At 46.2% G+C, this 13,523-nt stretch overlaps 1 protein-coding gene across 2 annotated transcripts in view; it reads right to left on the reverse strand.

Moving 5' to 3' along the window:
• Positions 1-1,355: 1,355 nt before the first annotated feature.
• HHAT (hedgehog acyltransferase) overlaps positions 1,356-13,523 on the reverse strand; it is a 364,249-nt gene continuing 352,081 nt past the window's right edge. For both annotated transcript variants that reach the window (XM_082612886.1, XM_082612885.1), the window contains exon 12: positions 1,356-2,895. In XM_082612886.1, the coding sequence (XP_082469012.1) occupies positions 2,804-2,895 (92 nt within the window). In that variant the 3' untranslated portion in view covers positions 1,356-2,803. The remainder of the gene's footprint in view (positions 2,896-13,523) is intronic.

Genomic DNA, 13,523 nt, shown 5'->3' on the forward strand with positions numbered 1-13,523 from the left:
ACTTAATCAGTAATTATATTATTACCTAAATAAGCAATGAGCAGTCTAAATTTCTCAAAGGGGAAACCCCCTCCCACTAAATTACTGTTCTCCCAATATGCAGATCATTATACAATTATATATATGATTGATATATTTTCTTTCTAAGTCTGCAGCCTTTAGTAGAACAAAAGGCTTCTGCTGTCACTTTTCAAATAAATTAATCTGAGGAAATAACGAAATAAATACTTTTCAGTCTTCTTGCATGGTCCCAAGAATTAGTCAAAATGACCAATATTTTGCTGTCCTTCAGATGTTTTACTTGCCTCCTTGAGGCTCATCATGATGATCATGCTTGGAGCTCTCCGGTTTGCTCACAGAGCTAGGTTGGAGTCGGAGGATCCTGGGGCTAGAAATGACCTTGGGATCTGTCTAGCTGTTTCCCTTCCCTGTGCTTGAAGTGGCCCAGGGCTGATAACTATGGAAAGCGATGCATCGGATGCTCCTCAGCTGGAACTGCTCTGTCTTCTCAGACACCTCAGGAGTCTTTCATTTAAAGGAACTCCAAGATTTGAGCTCATATGCATGAAAAGAGACATCATTTTCATATTACAGTTGGAGAAAAGCAAGAGGTTAAAGAAAACACTGGTCCTGGATAATCCACATATTGTTTAACCAGGGCTCAAATATATAGCTAAAGACAGTAATCATTTACTCATTCCTGAGAACCACTCTAAATCATAGAATAGCTTAAAAGAAATTCAGGGTTATTACTTCCAAATATATTCACTGACTCTTCCAATATAGTTTAATGAGTAAATAAGCCTATTTATTTTTATATAAATGGCGTCTCTGAAGAGTTGAAAATATTTTGCACTGTTTATATATGCACATGCATTAGACATTTCCCTGCAATTATCGTCACACTACTTTTTCCCCTATAAACTTCAGCCAAGAGGGTTCTGGCAGACCACAAATCTTGAATGTGTTAAGAGTCCATGAAGTTTTACTGTATTCATCTGAGTGCTCAATCTTCCTCAACTTCATCCCCTCCTGAAAACTTCGCAGCACCTTGGACTCACCTGCCTGTCTCCCCCTTGTCCTTTACCAAGCCAGCTGCCGAGGCGACTGCTGCCCTGGTCTGCCTGCCTCCCTCCAGCCTCTGTCCTTTGCTGCAGCTAACATGGTGTGTGCCCCTCCCTGGCATCCATGGCTGGTCCCCTCCCCGCTCTCTTCCAAGCAGAGTGGCTAGGAAGAAAGGACATCAGCAAAATGGTCCTGCGCCAGGAGTTTAAACCTCATTGAGCTAATAACCACAGCCTGGACACAAGCACAACAGCAAATGACTAACGGGAGACAGCGGGGCACAGACCAGGTCCAGGTGCACCTTTCACTCAATGACGATTAATTCATGTGCTTGAGATGTTCTATTCTCCCGTAACTGGGTACACTCTGGATTCAAATTTTGAAACTGCTTCACTTACCCTCTTCCCCCTCAGAAGAAAAAATCCAAAGCCAAACAGAAGTATTCTGAGTTATCTACCACTTGGGGCCATTAATGGCCTGTCAGCATCTTTCCAGAAAAGTGAATAATTCAGAATTAGGTAAGTGTGGGTTTTTTCTTGTTTTTTTTTTGTGTGTGTGTGTGGTATGTGGGCCTCTCACTGTTGTGGCCTCTCCATTGAGGAGCACAGGCTCCGGATGCGCAGGCTCAGCGGCCATGGCTCACGGGCCCAGCTGCTCCGCGGCATGTGGGATCTTCCCGGACCGAGGCACGAACCCGTGTCCCCTGCATCGGCAGGCGGACTCTCAACTACTGCACCACCAGGGAAGCCCGGTAAGTGTGTTTTGATTTTAAACATTTTCCTCAAAAAATATTCAAAACAATTTTACAAAAATATGAATTATCTATGTGATAGAAAAGGCTCCATTTTATTGAAACAAAACAAAACAAGGTAAACCACAGAGTGTAAATCGCTCAGGGGGAAGATGACTGCTGGGACTTGTGTGAAGAGAGGAGAGACCACAGGAAGTTATCTTTACCCTCTATGGCTTGCCTGATAGCACCTGTCTGTGATACACTATTCCTTGGTTTTTTAATTCTGCTTCTTTATTGGGAAACAGTTAACTGTCAGGTAGAGGAACTGCCATGTTTATACTTCTCTGCAAATCTAGGGAAGAAGCAGCCAAATGTAGATCACCCTGATGAAGCTCAAGTAACAGCTCTCCTTGGGTACTGACTCCTTGCAATGCCACAGAACACATTCAGTCTTCTCTGACCCAGTAATTAGAAACACAGCTGTGGCTTTGTCACCTCCCTGCTGAGGAGCTAAAGTGTGAAGCTAAACCCAGTGCTGGTTCTACAGACTACACTGCAGGACATGGGGAAGGGGACACTCGAATGCCACTGACCCAACATGTTTCAGAAATACTGCCCAGTGGAGGACAGGCCTATCACTAATCAGAATTTCTATGCCTCAGTCAAGAAATGTCTATTACATTTCATTCTTGGTAAAGGAGAAAGAACCCAAAGGGCCCTTGGGACTGATTCTGGATCACAATGTCACCATGTGCAGGTAGGCAAGACATTTTACTGCTTTGGACCCCAGCTTACTCAACAGGAAAATGATTGGGCTGGGAAGATGATCTCTAAGTTCCCAAAGTTATGAGAGCTCAACCTTACAGTCTTGGAGTGAGGTAACTTCAACAAAAGATGAGCAGATCAGGCACTGGTCCCCTGGAGGTTACCTTGAGGTGCAAGGTCAGGGTGAAGCACTATTTGTCTTGGAAGCCAGCAAAAAGGTCTGACTGGGGCCCAGCGCCATTAGTTCACGGAGTATGTCTGGGCCCAGGCAATGCCCACGTGGGAGTAGCAGTACAGGAATCCCAGGACAGAGAGGGTCACACATGGCCAGCCTGCAGGGGGAGGACAGAGATAGAGGAAGATTAGAAATGTCTGGGGCAGGACCTCCCACCGGTCCAAACTGTCCCCTTTGGAGAAGGCAACTCAGGAAACAACGTGGGCCTCCGTTTATGCGTTAAGACACATGCCTCCTAGAAAGTCTGCACTAACTGGAACACCAGCAAGTTGATCCCTATGTCCCCACTGGGAATGGGTCAGCATAAAATGAGGGGGTGCACTATCACACATGCAAATTACGTTGAGAAATAGGACAAGCTTTTAAAGAATACATATTTAGAAGACTAACGTAGTTAATAATCAAAAAAGATGAAACATCCATGAGACCCATAGTAAATCTCAAAAATGTACATTGACCATTATATTGAATGGAGTGCCATCTGCCAGCACACAGAAAAGAGAGCCTACATTAAACATTCAGTTGCAAAAGTCAAAGCTTTTAGTGGTTCCTTCTACAAGTACTTGTCTTAGAATATCTGATGTTTTTTTCTTCTTTAAAAAAAAAATAACAGCCCTCTCTGCTACTTGTTACTTAATCATCTCCATGTCTTCTACATGTTTCACTTATTCAAACACTGGGGCCTTGGGGAGCCAGAGGTGCTGTGGAAGGTACCAGGTGCCAAAATAGAAAGATTTAGTCCTGTGTCAAAGGTGCTCTCACTTCAGCGTGGAAAAGACAAACACACTCCAGTGGGATCTACAAGCCATGTGATGTGTGCTAGGTGATGATGTGTACAGAGCACATTTAAACTGCACCATGTGGGATGAGCAAGAGTATGTCAGATGGAAAGGAACCAGGGACAAGCTACCAGAGAGACCACTTGACGTGTGACCATAATGGGGTCATCCAAGGAACAGGGATCCTGTGATGTGACTACTGCACAGGGAGGGGCGGGCAGGGTAGAGACAGAAGTAGGAGGAGGGAAGCCACTGAGGGTGATTATAACTCTGGCAGACTCTCTCCTTGCGATGTCAACCATTAGTTACTATTATTAATATGACATAGGTTCAGTCAATATAGCATAGTGGTTAAGTGTGCAGTTGCTGAAGTGGAATTGGACACAAGTTCAAATCCTGGCTCTACCATTTGCCAGCAGTGTGACCTTGAGCAACTTAACGAATCTCAAATGTAAAACTAGGAGGGATAGAGCAACTTACTGAATAGTGTCTTTGTAAGGTGCCACGGACTGAATTGTGTACTCACTCCTCAATTCGTATGTTGAAGCCCTAACCCTCAGTGTGATGGTACTTGGAGGTGGGGCCTTTGGGAGGTAAATGGGTTGAGATGAGGTCATGAGGGTAGGGCTCTCATGATGGGATTAGTGCCCTTATAAGAAGAGACAACAGAGACCTGGCTTCCTCTCTCTCTATGCCATTTAAGGACACAGTGAGAAGGTGGCCATCTGCACGTCAGGAAGAGAGTCCTCACCAAGAACAAAACCATCAACCAGCAAAACTTTGATCTTGGATTTTCCAGCTTCCAGAGAAATAAATGTCTATTGTTTAAGCCACCCAGTCTATGGTATGTTGTGATGGCCGCCTGAGCTAAGATATAACAATTGTGTGAAGTGATGTAAAGACCTGCACGGTGCCTGGCCCATGGTGGAGCACTAAAGAAAGGTAGTAATGTAAGAGTGGTATTGAGAGGGTACAGAAGTCTTTCTGCACCAAGATTAGAGTGACAACAGGGAGACCAAGCCCTGGTCTTCCTCCTAACTCCTGTCTTCGATTTGCTCCTGGGACTGGCTTGGCACAGTGTTTTCCCAGGCCCTGAAGGCAAGAGAAGAAAGGGCAGCAGAGGAGGCCCACCAGCCTGGCTCTAGGACCAGCCCTGCAGTCCCACCTCCCGTCTGCCAGTCAGCCAGGCTAAGAGTTTCCTATACCTGCTGGAACAAATTACCACAAACTTAGCGGCTTCAAAGAAGAGAAATTTATTCTCTCACACTTTTGGAGGCCAGAAGTCTGAAATCAAGGTGTTGGCAGAGCTCCCCTCTCTCTGAAGGCTCTGGGGGAGGATCATTCCTTGCCTCTTCCAGTTTCTGGTGACCCCAGGCCTTCCTTGGCTTACGGAAGCCTTCTTCCCTGTGTCCTCTTCTCTAATAAGGACACCACCAGTCATTGGATAGAGGGTCCACTCTAAATCCAGGATAATTTTTTTTCTCAAGATCCTTAACTAATTATACCTGCAAAGACCCTATTTCCAAATGAAGTCACATTCTGAGGTTCTAGGTACATATGAATTTTGTGGGTGCTATTCAGCCCAGTACATCCAGGTACTTTTTCAAGCTTCAAGACAGACCCATCCTGCCTGGAGGCGCCCTCAGATCCCTCACCCCTGTGGCTCAGACACAGATGCCAGGGGACCTTTCAACACCTGGTCCTCAGTAGCCTCAGAGAGCAGGGAGAGGGGAGGGGGCTTCAGGTGCAGGAGGCGAACCCAGACTTCAGCTGTGTTTAGGGTAAGGCATCAGCACGTGTTTGGTAAACACAGAAACCAGAGGCTGGCTGCAGAAGTGGGAGAATGGGGATGTTTCATTTACACAAAGCTGGGCCTGGGGCATTGCACAGCTGTGCTTGGCCCCGAGGCTGTGAAGGGACATCCCTGTGAAAGCTTCTGCCCAGCACACAGAACTGCAAGGAGCCCTGCCCAGAGGTAAGGCATATACATGTTCAGTCTGGACCACAGCTGGGCCCTGAAAATTCTTCCTAGTGTTACTGCATGCCATGCACAGAGGCAGCTAGACAGCAGTAATCCTGACGCTACTAGGAGACCCTAGCAGGATCTCAGTTTCTCTATCTACATAACGGGAGGTCAAAAATAAATAAAAGCATGTGAAATAAGATCACAGGTTTGGTAGTGCTTTTAAAAAGTATTTCAGAAAGGCAAAGGATTACCTGAGAATTCTCTTATGTACACACAGCTCATTGGTCTTTTTAATGCATGAGTGTTCCTCCAGACGGTAACCCCAGTGTGTACCAGATGGCATTCAAGAACCCGTTCTCCTTTCCTGACCTCAGGAGTAAGATATGTGATGACAACAAAAAGACAGATTCCACAACTCACCCTTCCACAGCATTCAACCAACACTCGACGAGCATGTGCTATGTGCCTGGCCCTGTTCTTCAACTGCGGTTGCTGCTAACCAAGCAGATGTGGCCCAAGCATGACAGGGTGCTTGGGGCAGAGGCCCCTCTTCATCAGGGCTCAGATAAGCACAGGATCATAAAACTGGAAATAAATGGACTGTTATTCTGGCAACATGCCAAGGGTTGCTATGATACATGGTCATCCAGGCTTGTCAACCGTTAACAAAAAAGATGGCATCAGAAAGGGTTCTGTCCTGCCAAAGGAACACGGATCTCATCCTTCAGCCCTCTCTCCCCCTGGCCTTTCCCTACTAAGTTTTCTTCTTCCATGTTGTCCCTTCTCACCAGGCTTTCCAAACCTATGTGTCCAGAAAACTCCCTTATCCCCACATCCTCAAACCCATGCATGCATACACACACACACATCATTAATGTGGCTTATAAAGACTGGTGGGCTGTACTGTACTGGTCAAAGGAAAAGATCCTACTTTAGGGCTGAAGTCCCCTGCACACACTCTTCATTTACGGCTAGGCCCCCAGAGTCAATGATATGTGCAGCTTCCTGGTGGGCTTTTGATACCTGGAGCTAACAAGATGCAAACAGGTGAACAGTCTGAACAGGTGAACGGCGAGGCAGCATTGAAGATATTATGAACAGTGTGCTAGCGAGCCAGACAACAGTTGCAAAGGATTGGGGTATACAGATAATAGGACAGATCATTTAACAGACAGAGCGAAATGCATATCAGTAGGATGTTTAGCACAATAAAGTCAATTAAGAGGACCAAGGTAGGTGTATAATATATGGAGTTAATAGGTGGCTGTATCATGATATTGTTAATAGGATATTGGTGGGTTGTATAATAACTACAGCTAATGAGAGACAGGTAGGACGCAGAGGGGAATGGCTGTAGCTAATAGAAAGTGAGCCATGTAATTTTACTTGAGGTTATTAAGGCTAAGCCACTCTGAGCAATTACATCAGTAGGAAAGGACTAGAAAGGCAGAGGTTCAGGACACTGAAGGAAAAGACCATTATCATGCAGGGCCATGAGAAATCAAAGGATATGTCCAGCTGGTTTTCTGGAAAGTGAAGGGATAATCAGAACAAGAAGCAGGTCTAATGAAAAATATTGTTTAAAAAGTTAATGTTGTAAAATGGTGCAGCCACAGTGGAGAAGAGTACGGAGGTTCCTCAAAAAAATCAAACACAGAATTACCACATATATATCCAAAAGAATTAAAAGCAAGAACTAGAAGAGGTATTTGTACACCCAAGTTCACGGCAGCACTGCTTACAACAGTCCCAAGGTAGAAGCAACAAGCATCCACTGACAGATGGAGACACAAAGTGTGGTCTACATATATAACAGAATACCAATCAGTCTTAAAAAGGGAAATTCTGACACGTGCTACGACATGGGTGAACTGTGAAGACATCATGCTAAATGAGAGAAGCCAGTCACAAAAGGACCAATACTGCAAGATTTTCACTTAGATAAGGTACCTAGAGTAGTCAAATTCACAGAGACAGATAATACAATGGTGGTTGCCAGGGGCTGGGAGGAGTGGGGAGTTAATGTTTAATGGGTACAGAGTTTCAGTTTTGCAAGGGGGCAAAAAGATCTAGACATGGATGGTGGTGATGCTTACATAGCAATGTGAATGTACTTAACACCACTGAACTGTAGAATGAAAATGGTAAATTTTATGTTATATATATAATTTACCACAATAAAAAAATTATGCTGAGTGAAAGAAGCCATCAACAAAATAATACATGCTGTATTATTCTACTTATATAAAATGCAAACTGATTTATTGTAACAAAAAGCATGTCACTGGTTGCCTGGGGCTGGAGCAGAGGGAGAAATAGATTACAAAGGGGCACTAGGAATCTTTGGGGATGATGAAGATGTTTTGCATCTTGATCATGGGACAGTTTTCCAGGGTATATACAACTGGAAAATACATTAAATGGATATATTTTATTGTGCGTAAATTATTTCTCAATAAAGTTGTCATAAAAAAAATTTTAAAGGTGTTCTTGGAACATTAGCAAATCACAGGCTTGCAGTACTCTACTGCAATGTCCTAGGCTATATATGCCCCAAGGTATTCAAACAAAAGATGCAATTCATTTTTTTTAACATCTTTATTGGAGTATAATTGCTTTACAATGGCGTGTTAGTTTCTGCAGTATAACAAAGTGAATCAGCTATACATATACATATATCCCCAAATCCCCTCCCTCTTGCGTCTCCCTCCCTCCCTCCCTATCCCACCCCTCTGGGTGGACACAAAGCACCCTAGCTGATCTCCCTGTGCTATGTCACTGCTTCCCACTAGCTATCTATTTACACTTGGTAGTGTATATATGTCCATGCCACTCTCTCACTCCGTCCCAGCTTCCCCTTCCCCCTCCCCATGTCCTCAAGTCCATTTTCTACATCTGCGTCTTTATTCCTGTCCTGCCCCTAGGTTCTTCAGAACCATTCTTTTTTTTTTGGATTCCATATATATGTGTTAGCACACGGTATTTGTTTTTCTCTTTCTGACTTACTTCACTCTGTATGACAGACTCTAGGTCCATCCACCTCACTACAAATATCTCAGTTTAGTTTCTTTTTACAGCTGAGTAACATTCCATTGTATATATGTGCCACATCTTCTTTATCCATTCATCTGTCGATGGACACTTAGGTTGCTTCCATGTCCTGGCTATTGTAAACAGAGAACATTGTGGTACACGACTCTCTTTGAATTACGGTTTTCTCAGAGTATATGCCCAGTAGTGGGATGCAATTCATTTCTTGATATGGTGCTGGGTCTTCAGTCCCTCACCTCCCTAGGGGCAGGAGGACTTTCCATGTGTGGGACTGAACGCTGGGCTCCTCTCATCACGCTTTCTTCCACTGGGGCCTCTGAGGAGGACAACCAGAGGAAGTCTCTTAGCCATGCCCATGTATTCAGCAGCTGAATCAGCACAAATCCCTATCCAGGGGAAGAAATCAATCCTTCCTAATGGGAGAGGAGTTAACTGAGTTGCTGAAATGTATATGAGCTATCAATTACCGCATCAAAGGCTTGCTCTGCTGTCAGGATGGGCAATGCTGCTGAGCCTGTGACCGCCATCTTGGCTCTAACAAGGCTTTTTTAAAGGCCACATCCCACTGTTAACCACTTTTAGAAGAAAATGGCTGGTGACCAGCATGTGAACAAACTTTGCAGTGAAGCCTTCTTCCCATCCTTGCTTCCAGTCAACCAGAAACATAGTCCCTATCCATATGTGAGTAGTTTACAAAGAATATGCAATCTACTGTACAGTTCACAAAGAATACACAATCTTTTTTTTTAGTTTATTTATTTATTTGTTTATTTATTTACTTATCTATCTTTGGCTGTGTTGGGTCTTTGTTGCTGTGCGCAGGCTTTCTCCAGTTGTGGCGAGCGGGGGCTACTCTTCGTTGCAGTGCGTGGGCTTTTCACTGAGGTGGCTTCTCTTGTTGTGGAGCACAGGCTCTAGGGCATGAGGGCTTCAGTAGTTGTGGCTCGTGGGCTCTAGAGCACAGGCTCAGTAGTTGTGGTGCACGGGCTTAGTTGCTCCGCGGCATGTGGGATCTTCCCAGACCAGGGCTCGAACCCATGTCCCCTGCATTGGCAGGCAGATTCTTAACCACTGCGCCACCAGGGAAGCCCAAGAATACACAGTACTAGTGAATCCTCACAACACCTTGAGATAGAAATTACTAACCTATACTAATATTCTTTCTTGAAGCTATGTTGCCTCAAAGGGGCCCAGAGTCCACATCCCAAGGCCAGGGTATCAGACTGAATCCTACCTGGAGAATAGTCTGAAGGACTTGAGTCTGTCCTTTAGTTTTATCTACAATTATCTATCATTTATCTACCATTAACAATGACCTAGCTTCCTCCCTCCATCCACTCAGGCAAGATTTCTAGCCAGAGGCTCTGATGCCCTGTTGCCCGTCGTCCCTCCCACTCATCCACTGCTCAGTCGTCCCCTTGCTGAGCCACAGTTCTCCTGAGGGTTGAAGAACATCTTGACCCTCTCAGCTTGGCTCTTGGGTCCCTACAGCTGGACGGATAGACTCTCACCTTCTGGCCGCATGAAGCGACAATGTCACACAGCGACTCACAACCATTCTAAGAAAGGAAGAAGAGGAGCTTCCCATCCTAAGAGCCATCAAAGGAAACAAGTCTCACCTCTCCAGACAAACTTGCCTTGGCTGGAGCCTAGAACACAAATGTGAAGGATGTATCATGATCATCAAGGGCCACCAACATATCCATCCATATCCCTGGGGATGCTGGTGCATATATATATATAACAGCCCACATCACCATCTGCGTGAAGACGAATATGAGACTGATGAATTTCAACCTCTACGGAGGGCCTTTGTGAATGGGCAGGCTCGGAGGATATCCAATAGGGAAATAGAATGAAGAGGGGATTCTAGAAGATGCTGCAGAAGACAGAGACATAGGATGTGGTGACTGATGGAGTTGGGGGCCAAAGAACACATTCCCTCTCACTGACCCTGAGGCAGTACCCTCAGGGCTGATACCAGCTGGTGCACATCAGAGAGACCATACCTTACGTTAATAGACTGATGCGCTACCCTACTAGTTAGTAAAAGCCATGGTCCCAGCCTTCCCTCAGGACCTGTCCTCTGATATATGTAACATCCAAAGGAGTAACACCTGGTTCTGTAGGGGCCTCTAGGGCCTGCTCCAGCACTTAGCCACCACCTTTTTGAGTTGACTGGTCTGTGCCCATTCCTTACCATTTGTTAGATATTTTGAATACCATCCCCACATCCTACATATATATTGCTCTGCCTTGGTGGCATTTTCTACTCTGAGGCCAGTGAAGGCTGAGTGTTTCTTTGCTTGGAGAACGAGCTGTGCATCAGACTCTAGTCCCAGAGGGGCTGGCTCAGGATCTGAGAAACACCAGGGCACTCTCTGCACCGCCCCACCGGCTTCACTACTGTCATTTCATTAATTATTCAGAAGGACTTTATACGCTGTCTTCATTAAAACAGCTTGCTCCTGACAGCACTTTATTTTTTAACAATACTCAGATCTGATGCGGGGAAGTGAAAAAGGGCCTTGGTAGCTTTATTTCAGTCTTATTTTCCCTAGTAGCCCCAGTCCGGAGATATTGTGGAGCCGTTCATCAAATGGTCCCGAGCCTGCAGACCTTCCTTCACAGCTCAGTTTAGAGCTTTCATCTTAATAAAGCTATAGGACAAGAGCCTTTTCCTGTCCAAGGGCTACCTTACTTATTTATTTTTTTTTTTGCGGTATGCAGGCCTCTCACTGTTGTGGCCTCTCCCGTTGCAGAGCACAGGCTCCGGATGCACAGGCTCAGCGGCCATGGCTCACGGGCCCAACCACTCCGCGGCATGTGGGATCTTCCCGGACCGGGGCACGAACCCGTGTCCCCTGCATCCACAGGCGGACTCTCAACCACTGCGCCACCAGGGAAGCCCAGGGCTACCTTATTGAAGGATACACAGCAAGAGCACAGCTGCCCAGGCTTCCAAGCCTGTACACTGCTGGGTCTATTTTCAAACCCATGGGCATATGGACAGAAGGTCTAAAGAACAGGCTCTTGCTATTCTAGGGTTAGAATAACCATTTCTTACCTTCAAGTCGTTTATAAACCAGGGCCTCAAACCCAGGTTTTGAGGCCTTGGTGTTCTTTCAAAAAACGCTCAGCTGCCTCTTTCGCACCCTCGCATGAGAAAGAAGAACTAGGTGGTTCTAATTTGTTCAAAATTGAAGCATGAAATTCTAGGGCACTGGTTCTCAAACACGAGCCCACATCAGAATCACCAGGAGGGCATGTTAGAATGCTAGGTCCCATCCCCCAGAGTTCCTGATCCAAGATGTCTGGGTGGGCCTAAGATTTGCATTTCTATCACGATCCCCAGTGATGTGGATTCTGCTGGTCCAAGAGTCACCCTTTGGGACCCCTGTTCTAGGGCACTCTGCACAGGGCTGAGGGAAGAGCTTATACCGGTCATTCACACACTGACTGGTCTCTCTCTCGAGCAGAGGGGATGGACGAGCACTGAGCATTACAGGTCGCCAGGTGCTTTGCTGGGTGCACTCCACATCCTCACAAACACCTTCTCAGGGAGGTATTATTCACTCCACTTCACAGAAAAGGATACTAAGGATCAGAGAAGGAGAGTAACTTTCTTGAGGTCTGACAGCCAACTGGTCATCAGGTCACACTTGGAACTCAGGACCATGTGGCTCCAAGTGTGCTCGGCCGCCTAAGCTCCAAAGCCCTGACTGGCCTCGGAGCACATCGGGGAAAGGCTCACATCAGAGCCCCACCTCCTAGCCTGGTGCCTTTCCTTTAAATCCTCTGCCTCCAAATCTCGTTTCATCCCTCTACTCATGGTGCTAAGGCAACAGGAAGTGGGAAGCATCAGGTTCATATTTTTAGGCGTCATCATCACTAACTTGCTTGGTCACCCCATCTCTGGGGTCCTCAGTTTCCCCATCTTTGTAATAATTGGGAAGAGAAAGCCTGGATGAACATTTTACACCCCTCGTGGCGGCAGCTGCCTAATTTAGACTGGGGCCACTATGGAACATGTTCCCAGTGCCTGGATAGTCTTTTATTAAAATTGTAAGAGTCACAGTTATTTGATCCTGGCCATGGGCTGAGCCCACACAGGGTATCCAGCAGGGAGACAGAGAGGAAGGGGTGACTGACGGCCCTCAGAGGGCTTACTGCCATCCTAAGCAAGAGTCATTTGCTGGGTGCTGTGTGCACATTTTAACAGGAACAAATAGCGTGCCTTTAATAACTCATGTTGTTCACAGTCAATTTCACATTCTGAGGAAGCCAACCTGTGCTGTAGTTTTCACCCTTCCCCACCTCCCAGCACAAGCCCCGCAGACTGGTGCTTACTGAAGCACTCGCTGCCATAAAGCAAAATCATTTCATGTGAAACTGAGGAAGTGGGGAGAACAAACCAGAGCCACTTTTTCTTATTCTGACAGCGTGAATAGAAGGTGGAGCTGAGAAAACACATATTTTCTTCTCTCTCCAGGGCAGGTGGGGGACCTGCTTCCAAGAAACTGTCCCTGCCATTGCTGCCACGCCCCCAACTCTGGCCACTGGGGCCAGAGGCTGTGCAGTCGGATCATGCTTCCCAGCTGTTTCTCTTCCTTAACGTGTTTTGTTTTAAACAGGCTGATTAGGGCTATTGTTCATCGTTAATTCATGTCCACGCAACATAACACGGCGGAGACTGCCTAGCAAATGAGCTCGGGGAAGCGGCTTCCCGCAAACAAAGGGATGGGGGGCAGTGTGGGGCAGGCTCCCTGTCACACGGCCCTGACAACCACTCACCCACCTGGGCATTTATGAAGCACCTACTGTGTGCCCAGCGTTTAGACAGGCAGCCTTGACACATGTCACACAAGCAGTCTGAGCTTTCATCTGAGGCCTGTGAGAACGTGCCCCCAAAGGCTAAGAGCACGCTCG

Source organism: Mesoplodon mirus (assembly GCF_964341445.2).
Source record: "Mesoplodon mirus genome assembly, chromosome: 3".
Taxonomy (NCBI): domain Eukaryota; kingdom Metazoa; phylum Chordata; class Mammalia; order Artiodactyla; family Ziphiidae; genus Mesoplodon; species Mesoplodon mirus.